At 47.4% G+C, this 20,468-nt stretch overlaps 1 protein-coding gene across 1 annotated transcript in view; it reads left to right on the top strand.

The window, feature by feature from the left end:
- LOC140694342 (unconventional myosin-XVI-like) overlaps positions 1-20,468 on the top strand; it is a 126,484-nt gene that overhangs the window by 45,113 nt on the left and 60,903 nt on the right. The window contains exons 7-9 of the mRNA XM_072957620.1: positions 12,138-12,234; positions 15,805-16,051; positions 17,925-18,196. Of these exons, the coding sequence (XP_072813721.1) occupies positions 12,138-12,234; positions 15,805-16,051; positions 17,925-18,196 (616 nt within the window). The remainder of the gene's footprint in view (positions 1-12,137; positions 12,235-15,804; positions 16,052-17,924; positions 18,197-20,468) is intronic.

Genomic DNA, 20,468 nt, shown 5'->3' with positions numbered 1-20,468 from the left:
TTCCTGTTCACAACGAAATGGCACACTTCGAAAATACAGTGGACTAGTCAGAGCTGTGTCCTCATTTCAGGGCAGAATTTAAGTAAGTTGTTCTAAAAGGAATAGCAGGTCCTTGAAACGCTCTGAGTGGACTCTGCGTGCCTTCCGGGACTGTGTTCCTTCTCACCAGATGTATTTTTCTTTATGAAACAAAGAGTCTATTAATTACTTCGTTTGTGGGAAAAAAATCCAAGTAGTCTGAAAACAAGTTAAATTAAGCCACTGGTTATTAACCTTCTGCTATTTGAGGCTTTCTGAATTATTTGGGTATTTATTTCTCTAAATAGGTACATTTTTAGTTTAGTCCTGCATTAAGGTACGTTTGAAAATAACCCCTGCAGACTCTGTACATGCTTTTATTGACGTGCAATTGATTTACAACTGCGTTAGTTTCCAGGTGCAGCACAGGGATTTGGTCATATATACATGCATCCTTTTTCCTATTCTTTTCCGTTATAGGTTATTACAAGCTGTTGAATATGGTTCCCTGTGTTCTACAGTAGGACCTTGTTGTTTATCTATTTGCACAGAGAAGTGTGTATCTGCTCATCGCAGATGCCTAATTTATCCCTCCCCACTTTCCCTTTGGTGACCACACATTTAATAAGCTTTTTCTGCCCTGATTTCCCCTAAGCCATGGAACAGTGACTGGCAGGCATTTAGGCCCGTGTGGAACATGCTTGTTTTGCAATGTTATGTCATTTATGTGAAGGGAAAGCTTTTGAAACTAATTCTAAGTGGAAAAGTAAATGGTAGAATCTGATTTTCACACGTTTTATAAGAATCAGCTGGCTATAGGAGGATTTCTTCTGTGGAGTTATTCGAATGCTATATTCACGGTAGAGCCATCTGGAGGGCTGACGAGCAGAGAAACAAATCTGCCGGAGCCGGTTCCCGCAACGGTGCCCGGGGACCGCTCCCACCCCGGCACCGGCCGGCCAGGGAGGAGCCAGGGCTGCGGGGCGGGCGGCCCCACCCAGCAAGGCTTTCACAGCAGAACGGTTCACTGTCTTTCCAGACAGGTTTCTAGAACTGTAGGGGTGGAGGCAGCTTTGTGGACAAAGAAGAGTGTCCTTGGGCCCTCGAAGCAGGTGTTCATGACCCCTGTTCCAGGACCTCCTGGAAGGAGAAGTTTAGATGATAACCTTAGCAAGAGTCACGTATCCTTTAACACTGCAAGGATGGGGAGTCAGACGCAGGAAGGCTTCCGGTGACTCATCCAGGATGCTACAGGCAGGAAGTGAGAAATGAAATTAGAACTTTAACTGTATCTCAGCTACCCACGGGATAGGGGTATGATGCTGAGTACTGTGTGTGTGTGTATGTGTGAGAGAGAGAGAGAGAGAGAGAGAGAGGGAGAAAGGGAGACAGACTCTGAGAGAGATAACCAAAGACAAAGTCCAAATTTAATGAAATTTATTTTTCCTGTTTGTGTTTATTCATTCACAAAAAGTAATTGCAATAATTATTTTCTTTATCATCATCCTCTAATGTCATTTTCAATTCGATTTCGTTGCTGGTCTTTGAAGGATTCACTCCTCCAGTGCAGAGAATTGCAAGATTAAGATTTTACCATAACATTAAATAAAATCAGTTGGATGAAGGATTTATTATTTCATTAATCTAAAATAGTCCAGTAGGGAAAAGATAATAAAACTAAGAGCAAGAAACTGTTAAAGTTTGAAGCACCCGCCACTTTCTGTACATTTTCCAGGACAAGACAATTGTATTAGGGCCGTTGGTGCTTATTAGTACAATAAATTAATGGTTTATAGGCTTTGTTTTATTACTCAAGGAGCACTTCGTAAATCAACTGGAAGGTGCAAGCTAGAAAAGAGTCTGTGAAATTACTCCTTTTCTCATACTCCTCCTCTTTCTCTGGCATTATTAATGTTGAAAATAATAAAAATTAGCAATCTGAGAGTATCTCTTGGTACTGTGGGCATGATATCCAGGAATTGCTATATATATACTTATATTTATTTCCTTTTTTCTCTTGTACTAAAGACATATATACACACAGATGTATGAATATAACTTTGTACTAAAAGCACTCCATCTTCATAAGAAACTTGAAAAATAGAGAAAATTAAAGAAGAAAATATAGATCACCCATAATTGAACTACCTAGAGACAGTAGTACTCCAAATGCTCACTCAGTTTTTAAAAAGAACATTTCAGATGTTTGATTCTTGGAAAGCATGTCTCTTTCCCTTTCACCATGAATTTTATTGAGGACAAACAGGACTTCTCTTTTTTCCTTATATATTGTCACACATGTGTGTGTGTTTCACTCTTACTTCCCCTGGGTCTGGGTCATAATAGACACTCAACCAGTGTTTGTTGAATGAATGAATGAACCGACTTCCCACCTGTTACCACACGTTCCTTAGGGACCCACAGTCAAGTCCTGCTGATATGTGTGATGGTTTCTTTTTTAAAGCAATTTTGTGTTTTCCCTCTCAGCTTCATTGAACAAAAGGCCGAGTGTAATATGGCACTCAACAATTGTGATGTGAAAACTGCCTACTCTTAATCCAAATTTCATGCCTTAGAAATCAGTCTGCCTTCCTCCGATTCCAGGTCTGTTGATTGAGCAAGTCAGTAAACGTGTGTTGAGCCCCGTTTTTGTCCTGAAGTCACACGAGGCAGTTGTAAGGGGACGGTAAGGAAGAACGCTGTGTCCCCCAGCACAGGCCTTAGGTCTAGTCAGGGGGTGGGGGTGGGGGGGGCCATAAGTAGTAAACGGATAGTTACAGGTTAGGTTCCTGTAATCCCTCACCTGGAGGGGACCACCGCAGACCCCGTGATGGCCAATCACAGTGTCCCTAGTTCAGGTGGCAGTGATCATAACGGGTGTCTCCAAACCCGACAGGCTCTGGCTGAGCTCTGAGGGCAAGAAGGAGCCAGTGACATGATGGGGCAGGATGCAGGATTGGGGTGGGAGCAGGGAGTGCCAGACCCAAGGGGGAGGCTGCCCGGGAGAGCTGAGGGGGGCAGGATGGTGGAGCCCTGGGCTCCGGTGAGAAGGGGAGAGAGGACGCCGTAGGGCAGTGTTCTTCGACCTTTGTCATCTCACCGTCACCCTCCTCCACCCAGAGAGAGAAGTAAGTCAGAGAATACTCCTGGGAGACAAAAAGATTCTTAGCTGTCACAGTGGCTGGTGGCCCTTCAGTGAACAGCCTTCCTGGACAACCTGGCCTCTCAACAGCCACTGGGGGGGTGGCGGCCACGTCCGGGCCGAATCCAGCTCCACCTCTTGTTCGCCGTCTAGTCTTCCTGTGCTCACTCAGCAAGCCCTCACAGTCATGTGCCACGAACCCTGTTGCTAAGGGGCTTTTTGCGCATCAGGAACCAACTTCACCCTCTGGGCAGAGTCTCCCGGCTGAGATGGGTTCTCAGAGGGACGCAGGGGCCAGAGCCCGCGGAACGTGTGCAAGCAAAGCGCAGTGTTCTACTTCAAGCTCAACCTGAAGCCATCAGTAGGGCGGCAGGAGGGTGTCAGCGTGATCTGATTTATGCTTGAAACATGAAAAAATGTACTGTTGGAACACAAGACCAGAGCCGGGAAGCCAGGCAGCGAACCTAACGGAGGAGTAGCCCAGGTGAGGGGGCACAGCGTGGGCAGGGCAGGGGCCGCTGGGGCCGCTGGGGGTGGCCGGGACCCTCCCGCTCGGCCCGTCGGGTGGCTCGCCCGCTGGCTGAGACCGGGCCGTGCTCCGGCCCCCCCTCACGAGAGCGAGCCTGGCGGCCAGAGGCGCGCGGGACGCTCGGGGCTGGGAGGGGCTGGGAGGGGCCCGGCCCCCGGGGAGGAGAGCGCGCGAGCCGGTTCGGCCGGATTACGGGGCGCGGCGCACAGCAGCCGCGGACACGCCACGGAGCAAACGTTTGGGGAATTAGGAAAGCGAGGTTTTTTAAAAAATATCTACACGCACTCTTAAGGATGAGCCATGTAAGACCAGATGCCCGGGCGAAGGGCCGGGAGCCTTCCCCTTCCCGGGGCAGCAGGCGCCGAGGGCTGCGCGCCCCCAGCGCGCCCCAAGCCCGGCGGGCGCGGCGCCGCCTCTGATGCTGCTCACGCGTCACACACGCTCCGTGCGGCAGGTGACCGTCGTCCGCACCACTGAGGCCGTTTTGTTAGAAAGACAGACTGAAGGTGCTTCGTGCTCACCCCTGCGGCGTCCTCTGAGCTTTCGGGGCCAAGCGGCCTCGTTAGGGTTTGGCTTTGGCTGCTTCTCACAGTGGGTCACTCTGGGAGGAGGACAGGGGCTTTCTCTTTTAAGCGTTCTTGACCACACTGATACGATTCCCGTAATAAAGTGACACGCAGGCGCCCATAGTGAGTAATTCACTGCTACGCTCAAAATAGTAGTTTCATCCCTCAGTGCTTGCTGTACAGGTCAGACCACTCTAGGTGAGAGTAATTAATTTTTCTTAACCTGTAATTATATGTAATTCGAACCAAACCACCTCCTTCAAATACCAGAAGATACAGCGCTCTGCTAGATGCGTGTGGCTGTAATTATCTTTTCTGCGCTGAAGCTAAACTTCAAGAATAGTCTATTTATAACAAAGAGAAAAGAACTGTGTTTTAGTCCAAATGTATCATTTGAGGATGTTTAAAAGTACATTCAGAGCCAGACTGAACATTAGAACATTTCTACCATGAAAATGTAAAATACCAAAATATTAGTAATAAACAGAAATAGGCAAAATTGTGGTCTTCTGTGGAAACTTCAGGAATCAAGGACGCAAATGGGGGAAATATGTGAATTAAACCTGGGAAAGATCGATTTTAGTTAAAATGGTTGTTTTACTGAGATTCCTGAAAGGATAGACCATGTTCTATTCATCCTCGTGGTCCTAGAGCTTGGCACAGTGGCTGGTATTAGGAAGGCCCTTGGCAAATGTTTGATTTATGAATGGAGGGATGGAGGGATAGAGGAGTGGATAGATGGGTGGATGGAGAGATGGAAGGATGGAGGGGTGGATGGGCGGATGGATGGATGGTTAGATGGATGGATGGTTGGTTGGATGGATAGATGTAAGGATGGACAGATGGATGGGTGGATGAATGCATGGAGGGAGCGATGAAGGGATGAATGGGTGGATGGATGGACAGAAGGATGGATGGATGGGTGGATGGATGGAGGGAGGGAGGGATGGAAGGATGGATGGATGGGTAGATGGATGGATGGTTGGATGGATAGATGTAAGGATGGACAGATGGATGGGTGGATGAATGCATGGAGGGAGTGATGAAGGGATGGATGGGTGGGTGGATGGACAGAAGGATGGATGGGTGGATGGATGGAGGGAGGGAGGGATGGATGGAGGAATAGATGAATGAATGGAGGGAGGGATGGAAAGATGGATGGAGGGAGGGATGGAGGGATGAATGGATAGAAGGATGATGGTTGGATAGGTGGGTGGAGGGATGGATGGAAGAGTGGATGGAGGGAGGGATGGAGAGATGGATGGAGGGAGGGTCAGATGGTGGATGGATGAAGGGATGAATGGATAGATGATAAGTGAATAAATGAATAGAACAGACAGATAGTAAGGTAGGTAGTTGAATTAATGTGAAGCCAGAAAGCCAGGAAGGAGATGAGATACAATGCATGTAAGCACTATGTGAAATGACAAGGCAGCAGGAATGTGTGAAGGACGGCTCACAGCGAGCATGTGGACATGCTGGGGTTTGGGGGGCTGTTTCTGTTTGGAAGGGATTACCTGGGAGGTACGGAAAGTATGTTGCATGATGAAAGCAGAATGAACTGTGCTTTAAAGGAGCACAGTGACATCTCAGATCAGCAGGAAGGAAAACAAGTCTGATGGGAGAGTGACACAGACATCAAAACACATGAAAGTGTGTGTTGTTCTTATCATTGTAAATAAAGCTATTTTAGAAACCGAACAGACTGACACTGGCAGGGCACTTTAAGAGGTACCGGGGCATCTTGTCTGAAATTCTAACACTGCAGTGAAAGAAGCTGAATACTTTTAATGCAGTTATGACATTATGCATCTTGGCTTTAAACAGGACATATCTATTTGAATAGTGCTGATGTTTTTAGAGCAAGGGAGATTAAACTTTTTAAAGACTAATTTTTTTATCTGTAATAACAAAGAGAAAGCATGTTGCAGGAAAAATATAAGCATTCCCCATAAACCGTTTCTCATTGAAATATAATTAATAAAGTATCATGAATGAAATCCGTGCAGTAACTAGAGACCCAGACACAAAGCAGGACAGCTGACAACAGTGGCGGCCGCGGCGGCGTCATCAGTGAGAGCTCTGTGCGTCAGGAGCTGTGGGCCCGGGACCCTGCCTGCACAGGTCTCACTCGGGTTGTCTGCTCTCAGGGAGGAGGGGGGGTTGGAATAAGGATCAATGGCACCTCTTTTAGAGGAGTAAAAAGTGTTAGGTCTTCCGAGGTGAGGAAAGAGCATATTATGGAGGGCTGTGGACACTAAACTCAAAAGTATGCTTTTGAGCTTACAGGCAGTACAGAATCAGTGAAGGTTTCTGGAACATTGATAAATTGGAGGCTGTATGCAAGGTGAGTCAGCGAGCAGGTAAAGAATTAGAGGACGCGGTAAGCTCTAGATTTGGGTTTGCAATGATCCTACACCAGACTGTGATGGCACCAGAAATACGGAATTTAACATCTCTGTTTCTTGAACAGCACTGGGTGCGTTTCTATAAAATGAATGAATCCATATAGTTTCAATAGATTTAACTTTTTAAAGATTCAAGTCTTTGAAATAAATTAAAACTCACATATCTGAGTTCACATTACAGCTAGTGTCCACTCAAATCGCTTTCTTTGAAATTCCGCTTCCCCCATTTTATCATTCCGTCTGCTTTCCTTCACATATTAAGATTGCCAATTATGACCTTTATATTTTTCCAACATTATCCTAGCCTACAGGTATTTCACAGTCAAGCTGAACATTCAGACAGGTGGACCAATAATGACAAAACCAGGAATTCGGTGGTATTCTGGAGATATCTCACGGTCTATTAGTGACATAGATAAGCTGTTTTAATGAATTTAATTTACAAGATACACGCTAGACTGAGAGCTCGTGAAGCCATCTGTGTTTTGAAGGATGAACAGGAGCTTATCTAGTAGATGATTTAGAGAAAGGTACGAAGGAAAAATAAATAGTCTATATTAGGCTGGAGGTGGGAAAAGCAAGTTCCCATTTTGGAACAGTAAGAAATATGATTCAGTTTGAGAACAGATAAACTGGAATGTACTGAAGAAGGCTCGTGCGATAGGAAGTCTAGTAACATTTCAAAAGAATCTGAGCATTATCCTGAAAATCATGACCTGCTATTAAATAATTTTAAGCATGAAAGTAACATAATGAGATTGATGTTCAGAAAGATCACTCTGAAGGTAATTTTGCCCACGATCCCCCAAACAGCAAGGGGTGGTCACGTGGTGGGTGTCCCTGAAAAGGTGAGGCCAGTGATGCGCACCCCCTGCCCTGGAAACAGGAAGTGTGGGTCCCTGCCCTCCTCCTTTGTCTGCATCTCCGTGATCGGAAGCAATCGGTGAGGAGTTGGAGGCGGAGGACCCCCAGGTGCCCTCGCTGCCTCTCCAGTTCAGCCTCCAGGCCACCCTGCCCCATAGCAATGGTCCAGCCAGCCCTTGTTTGTGCTCCCACAGCCTACACCTCTTAAGAAAATATCCCCGAAAACTGGAAAACGGGAACTGAAACTTATGAAGTCATCCATGACAGTTTTGCTTAATCTTTTAAAATCTGTCACTTCAAAAAGAAAAAGAAAACTGATTGTTTTCGAATAAAAATGGTGCTGACTCTAATTCACAGATGGTTTACTTTCACAGGAGTCAGGATGACATTCAGGTTTTAATCTCAGATAGGAACGCTGCGTCGGGGAGGGCACGGGGAGGGAGGACGGGTCAGCCTCTCCTTGTCTGGCTGTGAGAACGTGTGTTTGTAAGAGAACGCAACCCAGATCAAGACTGTTGGTGATCTGAACGTCTGGTCTCAGGCAGGCGAGCCTTAATTGTTGGATTTGATTCACGGCACTGACTACAGAGTAACTGTACGTGAATTCATTACATACACAAAATCAGACCCTTAGCCAGTGTCACTAACAGACAATGTAAATCCCTGGAAAGTTAGAATCCATGTGATCTTGTCCGGGTTTTCCTGGTGAAGATAGGTTCCTAGGTTTATGTCCCACTAATCTTTAGCGTCGGTGAGAGCAGGGGACTAAAATGTATTACTCAGAATGGTTTCTGAGGAAGGAATCTGAAATACTACTGAGTGGCTACTTTCATTCTTCAAGGACAGAAGAAGTGTCAACGACAGCCATGGCATCTCTAAAAGGCCGGCAAAGCCAAACAAGTGCTCAGATTTCTAGTGAGCATCTCCAAATACAGGTCATCTGCCAAGAAGTCATACGGTAAACAGTAAAAATTAAAAACGAATGAATGAATGGATGAGCGAGCCTGCTGGAAACTGTGAAGTCCACCCGAGTAGCTGAGTGAAGAGTCTGTTAAAACCCCCTGGCTGTGAATGCGGGCACCGCACCCGGCCGCTGCCTCGAAGTCTGCAGCTGTGTCTCTGCAGGACACTTGCAGCGTGGATTCAGCGTTCCCCCCCACCCCCACCGACTCAGAAGCCCAGAAGCCCCCCTCACTTACAAAGCCCTTGGTTTTACTGCGGGAGGGAGAATTTTCATGGGCATAACGACCCCAGAAAGTCGCCTTTTTCCTCCCTCGGAGTCTGGCCTGACTCACAGATCGCGTGTGAAACACTCAGACCCCTCTTAACTGCCACTGTCGGCTACTATGAAATCCCTAATGTTTGGGGAGTAAAACCCATTTTCATCCATATTTACTCCCCTTCCGAGTGAGCGGCCATCTGTAAACTGAAAACTGGCTGTTCCCTGAAAATACTCTATTACAGGGCTTCTCTTTCACTCATTCTCCTCGTGTGAGTGCAGGGGAGGGTCGGCTGAGTCATCGCTCCCCAGCCTCCTGTCCTATGGTTCTTTCTCTCCTTCCTCCCATCTCTTGGTCTATGGCCTGTCGACTTCCATGACTCACCCCCAGCTCGCTGAATGACCTCAGGGTCTGGCTTCTGCCTTCATTGTCCATCGCACCGTATTTCCCTCCTTGACGACATGATCATCTGTCACTATGACTCATCTCATACCAGGACTTCGCAATTCCTCATCATCTGTTTCTAATCTGAATCCACCTTCCCCGCAGTCCTACCACTTACGAAGTTCCAGAATATGTCCTCATAATCTTCAGGAGATACAAATATATATGTGTAATGGCAAATGCACGGCATGGCACAATAAGAGAAATAAAGAATCGTTTACAGTGTGCTCTGGAGATACAAATGAAGGTCATCCAGACCCGTCTGGAGGCAGAGGAATGGGTATCAAAGCTCCACTCCTGGAAGTGGGTGAAGGGTTGACAGCAGTCAGCTAACGGATTAGCGACAGCCGTAGACTCTTCCAAACCTAAGTCGTTCGTTGCGTTACAGTGTCCCGCCCCATAAGGCCAAGCCCAGCAGCCCATTCTCCAGCCACATTTCAGCAGGAACTTTATAAATTTCAAATACAATTTCGAAATTATTTTTATTAAATGTAGACAGGATCCTCTTTAAATCTTCCATTGTGTACATGTTGTTCGCAGGAAAATCCCCACGTTTCCAGGATTATTCTTCACGATGTGGCCCCTACTCGGACCTGCAGTCTCTTCCCCCGTCGCTCTGCACACGGCTGTGCATCAGGCGACTTTGTTGTTTTCTGCTTCTTGCCTAGTTTTTCTGTCCCACGTTTATCTCCCCCCAACCCTGGAAAATTCCTGTTTGTCCTTCAAGACTAACCAGCTTAGACAGTGTGCATCTCAGTGAGTTCTGGCCCATCCTGGTGAGCACTCCCTCTCCGAGGGCCCGTGGGCGTGGCTCTGGCATCACCCCGAGCATGCGCTCTTGCTGGGTCTGCTCACTGCTGACCCTCCCCAGTAAACGAGGAGCCATTTGAGAGGGAGGACCTCTTCCGTATCCCCAGATCTAGCACAACTCTCAAGGTAAACCCACTTTGGGTTTTGGATGGTTGTTAGAAACGCCACTAGAAGAGATCTTAGTCATCCCGTCCCGCAGTCTTCCTGCCAAGGGTCTCTGTTGAATGAAGAGGGTAGAATTAGAACCCAGTTCTCCTGTCTCCATGCCGGTGGTCTCGTCCCTGGGGTGTGCCCTGCCCTGTATCAGCTCTCCCAGTGGTCACTGCTGATTCTCCTCATCCTGTAGCTTTGGTGCCCAAAAGTCTTCTGGAGTTTCATTTTGGAACCCAGGTTTGCATGGATTTTGCTTTTGGGATTCGGGTTCCTGCAGTGAGTCGACAATGAACAGAAAGATGACACGCTGCCTCCTCCCAGCGCCTGTCTCAGATCTGCTCCGCGGTGCACGCAGACAGGACCAACTGTTCTTCCTGTTGGCTGCCAAAGGAAGTCAGCAGATGGGAAGGAAAAAGAAATGAATTGTGGAAAATAACTAGGAAGAGAGAATGGCAATACAATGGGGGAAAAGCAACAGTTCACTGTGGCCGCCCACTCCAAAGACTATCTCGGATTTCAACTGACTGAAAGAAAAGGAAATGAAGGAGCACGTGTGGTCAGCCAGCCCCCAAACAGGAGAGCGGTCGAGAGCGCGCTCAGTCCATCCAGCCAACCAGCCTGGCTGCCAGGACACACAGTTCCGATCTCATGCAAAAGTGTGTTTCAGTAAGACAGCAGATCATGGCTATGGGGAGAACTAGACAGAAGGGTGAGGCGTGACGAGCTGTGTTTGGAGTAAACTCAGTTTCCCTGCAAAGAGCCTCACAGACCATCTCTGGCCAAGCCCTCTGAAGGCAAGTCTGACCGATGGGCCCTCCTGGCACCTCACGGTGCGCGTCCGGGCCCACTTTACATGTCCCTGTGATGCTGACGCAGGCTGTGGCATGGCTCTGTCCTGGGGACACACGTGCTAGTCTTCCTCTGCTTTTCAGGATGTTTGTCTCGAGCGCCGAGGGGGGGACTGTGAATGCACCACGAGCTTTGCCTGGACAGTGTCTGCTCCTCAGCTAACAGAACCTCGCCTCTGACTTCCATGGCGTCCCTCGGTCACAGTCCCAGCTCTCCTGCAGTTACTTGCGTCTGCAACCCCCCCCCAAAGGCTGTGAGCATCGTTGTGAAGGGCGTGCCTCACGCCTGCTGCGGTCCTATGAATTCCTGGAAAATGCACGTGACGCACAAGAAACCTATTTTCACGATGCACAGATGCGGCTTGCTGTCACATGTTTTTGAGAATTTTCTTTGGCAGCTGTCCTTATCAATAACACGTTTGGACAGGCTTACCTAGATGCGGAGCTTTTAGTAAAAAGTGATTTGGTACACGCTGAAATTCCCTTTTTAAAATCCTACATGAGAATATTCATCGTACAGCCCCCGGGTATGCAGGCATTTGGGGGCCGACTGCTCAGGGGCGACTGTTGAGACTTTCCACTTCTATGCTGAGCTTCTGTAGTTGCAGTTGCGTAAGCTTCTAATGTATAATATACATGGTGTAGTGGAAAACACAACTGCAACGATTCTGTGTGTCAGCTTTAAGTTGTGTTGGTTTTGGTTTTGGTCTTTTTGTGTGTTCGCGTTTCCTTTTCATAGTCTCAGCCTCCCTGCTTTGAGTCAAAGAAAGAAAGGGATTGTGAAAGGCAAGACGGGGTTTAGCCCTGGAGTTTGGGAATTCACTCACAGGAACGGTTGACTCTTCCCACAAAGGGTCAGGGCCAGTGTTTGTCTCTTGCACCACACAGTACAACCACAACTGCAGTGTCTGGGTATTTGCAACCATTAGTGACCATGTACGCACAGCAAACATACTTATTAGAACAAACCCTTTGGGATTTTAACTAAATGTAATCGTGTTAAAAAAATAAGGATGATGTACTGGAATTAATTTTGTTAGGTTTGTTTCTTCTAATCTTCTTCTGGAAGATTCTCTTGCCTGATTATGTCCCCATCTTCGTGCTGTTAAATGTTTTCCTGCTGTTTGCATTTTAGATCGGAGTTTGCAAAGTGTTTCTGAAACACTGGCATGCCAACCAGCTAAATGACTTGTGCCTGCAGCTGCAGAGAAAAGTTATCACCTGCCAGAAAGGTAACAACTCCACGCTAACGCTTCTGAACTTTGTTAAGGTGTGAAATACAAAATCATTTAGTGCACCCCCGAGTTTAAATGCTCGTGATGCCTGCGTTATAGTGGACCCTGACCCAGCACTGTGTCCATCCGTCCCTAACCCTGGGGTTAGCTAGGGTTAGCTAGGGTTGGAGTTAGGGTTAAGGTTAGGGCTAGACACTACATTCAGGCAAATAAATAGATTTAGGAATTTAGGGAGCTTTATGGCTAAGTTTGCTATTTGCCTCTCTAAATCAGTGTGCAGGGTTGGCTCCTGCTTTGTTTGGTGGTCATTCCGTCTGCAATTCTGTATCAAATTTTCACCTAAGTCATGATTTGGAAGAGGGGATACACATATCTTTTAATTTATGCATCCCTCACCTTGAAAATATTCATGCCTGTTGATCCTTCAAGAAGCACAGGACAAGACCAATGTGCCTTTCCCTCACCTTAAAAATATTCATGCCTGTTGATCCTTCAAGAAGCACAGGACAAGAAGAGCGTGCCTTTCAACCCACAGTGACGGAAAAACCAAAACCAACCAACAGCAAAACCACGTGGCCCTCAGGTGCTGCTGTAGAGCCGGCTCCCGGGTCCGCTCGAGTTGGAGGACTGCCACCCCAAGCAGCCAGACCTCCTCGCTGTCATTCTGCTGTGCCTTGGGAAAATCCTTGCCTTCGTTTTTCCTTCGTGAAGGGGTGATAATGTTTGGGCTGTTACCTTTGATAGCAGACAGTATCTATTTCATTTTGACTTTGAGGACGTCCATGTAGAATTTTTTTTTATTGAAACCCAAGTGACCATCGAAAATGGGTACATTCTAAAAATCATAACCGTGCTCAGGCTGCAAGGGGGACCGCTCACAAGGCCAGCGCTCGGCCCCTCGGCCACGGGGTCAGCTGAGGGTTCCACCGGGCCCTGCGTCACACGCACACAGGGCGGGGGTCAGATTCCCCTGGAATCCTCCTGCGTGAAGGATGTGTGTGTGCCCTGTCTTCCCTCGGGGTGCCCACCAGAGATTTCTCTCGTAGTGGGTTACAAATACCAAATCGCTGTGCCCGACGGACCTGAAAGACAGGAAGTGAGCAGGCCTCTGCTTCCATCTTCACCTCTAATGACAAAAATCGAGAATGCTTTTTGAAAAAAATGGCGTCAAGATAAAAACCGTAACTTACCATTGCATCAATGAAACAATGGCTATCAAAGCATTTTTTTTTAAATTACAGGCTCTTCAATGCAAAGCGTTAATTATTGATTTTTATTTTTACATTTCTTGGAGCTGTTGCTTCAGTACTTGGGGCTAGTATGAAATTTCCTCAGAATTTGTATCATCTGGAGTCATTTCCAGTTTTTCTAGAGTTCTCATTTTTTCTTTGTAAATATTGGGTGGAAGACAGCTGTAACTTTCCATCTTAAATTTAATCATTTCAACTTCAAATTATTCCTAACAGAAGTTCCCCTCTGACTGTAACGCATTCACTCCATCCTCCGTGAAATTGTCAGAAAGAACAAGTATCAATTATCTATTTGTGGCAAATGTATCTGTATTATCTCTTATAAAAGATACCACCTTTTAGCAACTGGTATAACAACTTTAAAGGCTTTTTGATGACTGGGAGCACGAAGTGTGGGAAAACCAAGTCAGACGCAGGACAGTGGATTCCTGGGTAAACATGGAGCCAGTGAAGGTCTGGCTGTAGTTGGAAGTCAGAAGCCTGGCGGGTCCATGTTAATCTTCCCTTTATTCCAAGAGATTAAACGTCTTGAATGTACCCTCACTCTCATTTTCCGAAAGTCAGTGTCTCAGTTTGTCTTTTTAATGTAACAAGAATGAGCAAGTGAGCAGGCCAATTTGAGTTCTCTCCCTCGGTGTGCCTGTCACCTGGTTAACACTTCTGCATTTTATTGCGCATTTTATATTCCTGAAAGTCTGATGGTACCTTTTACTGTTTAATTATTTTCTCTTTTAGATTAGTTCAGCACGGCTGTTTTCACAGTTGATACAACCGCATTTCGAAGGAACTAAACATTTAGTATTGCCGTCTGAAGAAAAAAAAAAAAGCCTTGTGCGTTTTAGATGTCTGCTTATTATTTGCCTCTGAAGACAAAAGTATAGAAAGTTGTATCCAACTTTCCACATCCCGCTCAAGGAAAGGCGTCTGAATATCCTAGACATGCAGATACGCGCGCAGTTGCCGTCCTGTAGCCAGGGAATATTTGAAAGCACTTAACGTTTTACAGGGATGTCCCCTCCAGATGTGAATGAAGTGTCTTTGCTACATGTGTTGGTTTTCCCTGCAGCTATAGCTCTTCCCTTAATCCAAACAACTCCTTCCACCATTAGAAACTTAGAAGGGATGCGTCCTAGCATCAAGTGGCCCGAACTGGAATTCCTCGCCCTGCACCTGTCACGGCATCCCTGAGCAGGGGCCATCCTGCTTCTTGAGTGTGCCCAGGGGCTGAGAGCTGATTCTCTTTCCCAGGAGATGCTTGATGCATTTACAACCTGTGCTCACTGTTAGAAAGTTCTTCCTCATACTGATCCCAAATGTGCTCCCCTGCGACCTCCCTGTTGAGCTCTGCTCCCTGAAAGCTACAGACTGCAGCTACATGGCTGGTCAGCAGAGTTTGGTCTCATAAGGACAGAAATTTGAATCCACCTCTAGCCTCTGCTGGTTGTGTTCACCTGGAGTTGTTTTCTTAGCCTCACTAAGCTTCTCTTCCTTTGGGCACAAAATGGAGACACCGGAACGTTAATGATCATTGAGTTTGTGCCCAACAAGATGGACTAGAGTTCACGGCAGTGTCTTTAAGCGGTGGGCGTGATTTTAATTTTCAAGTCTTACATCTGTTACTGACATATCAGTGCTTTCAGAATGTCTTCATTCACCTGTTCCCCCCAGTTCGTGCATGACCTTCTGGCCCTGCTTCCCCGGAAAGCAGGAAGGATGCCCCGTATTTCTACACAGTGTCTTCCTGGAGTCGTAAAGGCAGTGTTAGTCTTTCTAGGAGTTGAGTCACAGTCTTTTTTTAATTGAAGTATATAGTCAGTTACCGTGTGTCCGTTTCTGAGGTGCAGCACACAGGCTTGCTGGTAATACGTGTGTAGCGTCTGCAAAGCCTGCTTCATGAGCCTCAGGCGTTTCTGTTAGAATCTGTTAGAACAAAGCGTGATCAGTACCTCCCCAAAGGGTCTGGTCGGAGCTCCACCCAGAATTCTCTGGGTGTGGACTTTGTTCGTTCCCACTGATCTGAATGCAGTCCGTCAATGTCCGGCCTGTGTTACCACAAGAAATGTGGTATTATTATAACATTACCTGCACCATCTCATCCGGGGTGAGGACTTTTGCCTCTAGTGTTATCATCACTGAATTTAGGTATCTCTTTTTAACACAAGATTAGAGTGTTTCAGTCAAGTCCTAGTCTGGGTTCAATACGCTTTATTTCATAGCTGCCCGGACGTGAATGTATCAGTGACTTCTGTTGCTGTCCCTCTGGGTTTCTTGCTTCTGCTTCTCACGTCTGACCCGTGATTGTGTTCTTTTGCCAAAGTTATAAGAGGGTTTTTAGCACGCCGGCATCTGCATCAGAAAAGGAGCATCACGCAGCAGGAGGTCACGTCCATCAGGAGCTTCCTGCAGGTCACAGAGGACATGGGGCTGAAGACCTACGACGCCCTGGTGGTTCAGAACGCCTCGGACATCGCCCGCGAAAACGACCGGCTGCGGAGCGAAGTGAACGTGACCTTCCACGAAGAGAAGGCGGAGGCCAGGACCACGCAAGGGGGAGGAGCCAAGAGGTAAGGCCAGACTGTGTGCGCCTGCAGCCACCCCTGTAGCAGGTCCCGTGGAGCTGGAAGATGCCGAAGGAACTAGCCCTTGGCCTAGAGTTCATCAGATGTGCTGGCACTGAGAGGAACAGGCCTGTGTGCAATCACGGTGTGTTAGGTGAGACCCCCTGACATCTGAAAGGATGCTTTTCCTGGGCCTTCCTTCCGTGAAATAGATGCCCTGTGTGCTAGTTAATCACATAAAATAACTGATTCCCCTACAATGCTTGCCTCTCTTACCATCTCAAGCACAGTTTTAAGGCATCTAATATTTCTGTCTTAGCGAAAATGTACAGCTGGGTTCTCCATCTTTATGCAAGTGTCATGGATATAAGGCTGACTCACAGGAACTTCTGAAAATCTGAAGTTCCCCGGAGTGGAGACGCCACGCCAAAACCGTGAGCGCGGTGAAATCAGGCAACAGTGGCATGCGCTGCATTTCCCTAGGGAGAGGCCCACATCTTTGCCAAGGAGGAGCACTTTGGGGAAGGTGTTATTTTGAAGTTCACGGATGCTGAGATTGGAATAGACACGTGGGGCCCACCAGGCCCCTCTCCACTTCAGCGCTCTTGCCTCTCTGTGACACCCATGATTTACAGCCCTCCCCGGGAGGCCAAGGACCTGGGTGCTTTCTGCCCTAATTTGCTGTCAGAGAGATGTTTGTTTTTCCCCAGGAACTTGGTAAAGTCTAGTGGTTTCTCCCAGAAAACGGTTCCCCTTCGCCTTGACCGCCTGTGTCAAAGGATTTTTTATTAAAGCGGAAATGGTGATCTCTCACTAATTAGCTTCAGACATCTCAGTGATTAAATACTGAAAAAATTCCCTTTGTACGGAAAACTGTAATTAAACATTACAGGGAAAACAAATTATCCACTGAGTGCCATGCTTTCATCTTCAGCTAGTTCATTTTCTACACGGGCGTCTGACTTGGCCTCGCAGTGGATCCCAGCCCTGCTGGTGCCCTGCTGCACAGAGATGTAATTACAAAAACAAACGCTCAGAGACTGCATGTAAAAGAGCACATTGGCATCTCCTTGGCACATGATCACATTGACATGTGAAGCCAGAGGAATTTTTTTAAACCAGATATCTATTAATTTTATATGACTTCCAGAATAATATTTATTATCTTCTCTGCTGGAGCTAACCAGCCACCCCAATTTCTCAGTTTCATTATGTATTCATTTGCCCGATACAAAATTAAGTGAAGAAGCATCTGCCTATTTATTTACTGAACACCCGCAGCTCCCTGGGCACGGGGCAGCCAGATGGAGTAATAGAAAAGAAATAATAATTCTGCACATAATTAAATAACTGCTGATGGAATTTAGGTGGCAAGGAAAAGAGAGACAGAGAGACAGGGAGAAGGTGAGTCTCTGATAGTCTGAAGTAAAGTGTGTCCACCTCTGCAAGGGGAAGCAGTGCCGGCCTCCAGTATCTGATGCGTTAGTAGCTCTCTATTAAGATGGATTTCCCAGAAATTATCATTCAGATCGAAATCCTGGCATTTTGATTTGCTTAATAATCAGAGTGTGAACAATTCCTTCAGCCCATGCCTGAGAGCACACGTGGCCCTCCTTGAGACGTCTGCGCTTGTGTGAGATGTTTTCTAAGTGCTCATGATGAGCGTCCTGCGGGCGTATTTATCCTGAAGCGGGGCTGGAAGGGCAGGAGGCTTTCCCCCGTGTGCCGTGACCAGCAGGCATCCTCCAGCCACTGCAGGAAGCTCTTTACCAAAAAGCCTTGATTATGTCTGCTTGAACTGGTTCATTGTTACCGTCTGAATAATGCATCTGGGTCTCTCTGGTGGGGCCGTGTGTGTCTGCTTCCTACCCTCCTCCAGAGCTGAAGACAAGGGTGGACCCAGGCACTTCCACTGCAGCTCCGTTCCCGTCCCCATGGTGGTGGACAGTCTGGTCCAGTCCCTGGCTGGCGCGTCCACCCGGTCTCCGTCTCTGCACTCGGTGTTTGGCCTCGATGACAGCTGTGGCCTCCCGTCACCACGGAAACAGCCTCCGCCCAAGCCAAAGAGGGACCCCACCACGCGGCTGAGCGCCTCCTATGAGGCTGTGAGCGCCTGCCTGTGGGCTGCAGCCAGCGACTCGGCAGGTGAAGGTTAGCTTCGGGAGGGAGGGAGGGAGGGAGGGAGAGAGGGGTCCACCCTCGGAGGGAGGGGTCCGCCCTCCCCCCCCCCCGCAGGGAGGAGCCCACCCCACTCAGTCGCAGATGCTTGACTTTCTTCCAGCCTTGGAGTGCCCATGGCAGTCATGTTGCCCTAATATATTTTTAATAAAATTAAATCCATTGTCGGCTTGCCAGGGGCCCTTTAATCATTAAATATAAATAATATTTATTCAAATCTCTAAGCCTCTTAGGGAAAAGCTACTTATGTATCATTTCTTTAACTCTTATCCCAACTTCAGCATTGAATGAGGAGCCTCAAACCAGAATCATTCAGAAAGTCTTATGGTAATGCTTAGGTGGAGAGGTAGAAAAAATTCATCTCTTTGGGGAGAAGAGTACAAGTGTGTGAGTTTTAGCATCGCTGGTAACAAGGACAATGACAAAAGGGGAACATGACGTTAGAGAAATCGTCTGGAGGACAGTCTTCGGGTGCATAGCGATGGCAGCTTGGGCAGAAAGCGAGGGCTGTCCACAGAAACACGCCTTTCTCCCATTCTCCCAAAGGACTCCACAAACCAGGAGGGATCCGGAGTCCATGCGGGTCGTGTACACTCCCTGAGAAAGCAGGCTGGTCCCATTTCCACCAGTAGTACTTGCAGACCAGTGCAGTGGATTTACAGTGCAGATCTCAAAAAGATGGGGAGAAACAGGAGACTGGGGGGCATATTGGGGAAGGAAGACCACATCTCAAAGGCTAAGCCTGATGAGATGGGAAAATGTGAAATAAAGACTCAAGACGGCATGAGAAATGGAAAAAAAACAATACGAAAAAAAGATCGAAAGTTGCACTGTATGGAAGATGGAGGCCACCCAAACCTGAACACCAAATAAACCCTAGGTTTGGATAAGGAGGCCTCAAAATACCCAGGAAGTCTAAAATTGCTTTCAGTTTGTGTGCACAGGGAATGTTCACCTGTCCTAGAGTTGAGATTTCGGAGAAATTCAGGTGCCAGTGTGTCACATAAGTGTGAAAGGAGAGAAAATATTGAGTATAAAGTTGAGTTCTCTCATGTGCAGCCCCAAAACAAAACAACCCCTCAGTTTAAAAAAGTCACTCCAGAACCACAGGAGATAAAAATCTATATAAAAGCAAATGACCGGGGGGGGGGGGAATGGTTAGAAAGAGGAAGCAAGAAAGGCCACAGGTGTGGAACGCTGAGACTCCAGCTACTGCGAGAAGGCGCGGAGCTCCTAAGGCTGCTGTTTACAATGCGTTATGTGACCACTAGACTTGCAAGACTTCTGTATAAATTGCAGGTTCTCAGAACCTCATTTCAGCTCCCATGCGGCTCTGAGATGCTCTGGGTGTCTCCCCGCCCAGCCCCACCCAGCCCCGCCCCAGGGGATGTCACACCTCGGAGGCTGCTGTTGGTTCCTTCTTCAGCATCTGCTGCATTTGTCCTTCCTCCTCATCCTGCTTTCCCTGCAGCCACCCACGCACCTCCTGCGGCTGCGGGCGAACTCCTGCCTTTGGGCATGTGCTTTAAATGGGCCTTTAAGGATAAAAAATTCACCTGATTGATGGGATGGAGCAGGTGCGCCGGCTAGTTTTTGTAGCTTCGGAATCAGACTTAAATTCAGATCAGCAGTGCCCTGGATTTCAATAAACAGGTCGTCAGCAGTGGCTCTGTTCCCACCTTCATGCTGAAGGTGTCCAGAAAGTCGCAACTAACCACTTGTGCCATTTAAATTTAAAATAGTTAAAATTAAATAAAATTTAAAATTTAGTGCCTCAGTCCTTAGTTCCAAGTACTCAACAGCTGCAGGTGTGGAACTTCCCATCCTGCCAGAAGGTTCTAGCAGACAGCACTGATTTCAAATTCTTATTTCTATCACCAGGGCAACACTGAGTTTTTGTTTTTTTTTTCCTGCGCCTAGTAACAGGTCCCACAATTATCCTTCTTCTGCAAAAGTTAGGGAGGAAATCTGTTCATTGATAAAAATGCTCTGTGAACACTCCTCACAAGAACAAGAACCACCAGTAGAGTTCAAGACCTTTTCCTTCACAAGTAAAACTGCTCATCCATTCAGAAGGTTGTCAGGTGAAAAGAGATCCGCGGAGAATGAAGGCCAAGAGTCTTGGAGGAGCCCGTGGTCAGGGTGCGTTGCAGTCCAGCCCTCCACACGCACCTCTCTCTCAGGTTTTCATCCAATAAACACGGAGTCGTAAAGCGAGGCGGGCCGGTGGGCTTGGGTTTTTTTC

This window comes from Vicugna pacos, unplaced genomic scaffold (assembly GCF_048564905.1).
Source record: "Vicugna pacos unplaced genomic scaffold, VicPac4 scaffold_21, whole genome shotgun sequence".
In the NCBI taxonomy this organism is placed as follows: domain Eukaryota; kingdom Metazoa; phylum Chordata; class Mammalia; order Artiodactyla; family Camelidae; genus Vicugna; species Vicugna pacos.
This window is presented reverse-complemented; position numbering and strand designations above follow the sequence as displayed.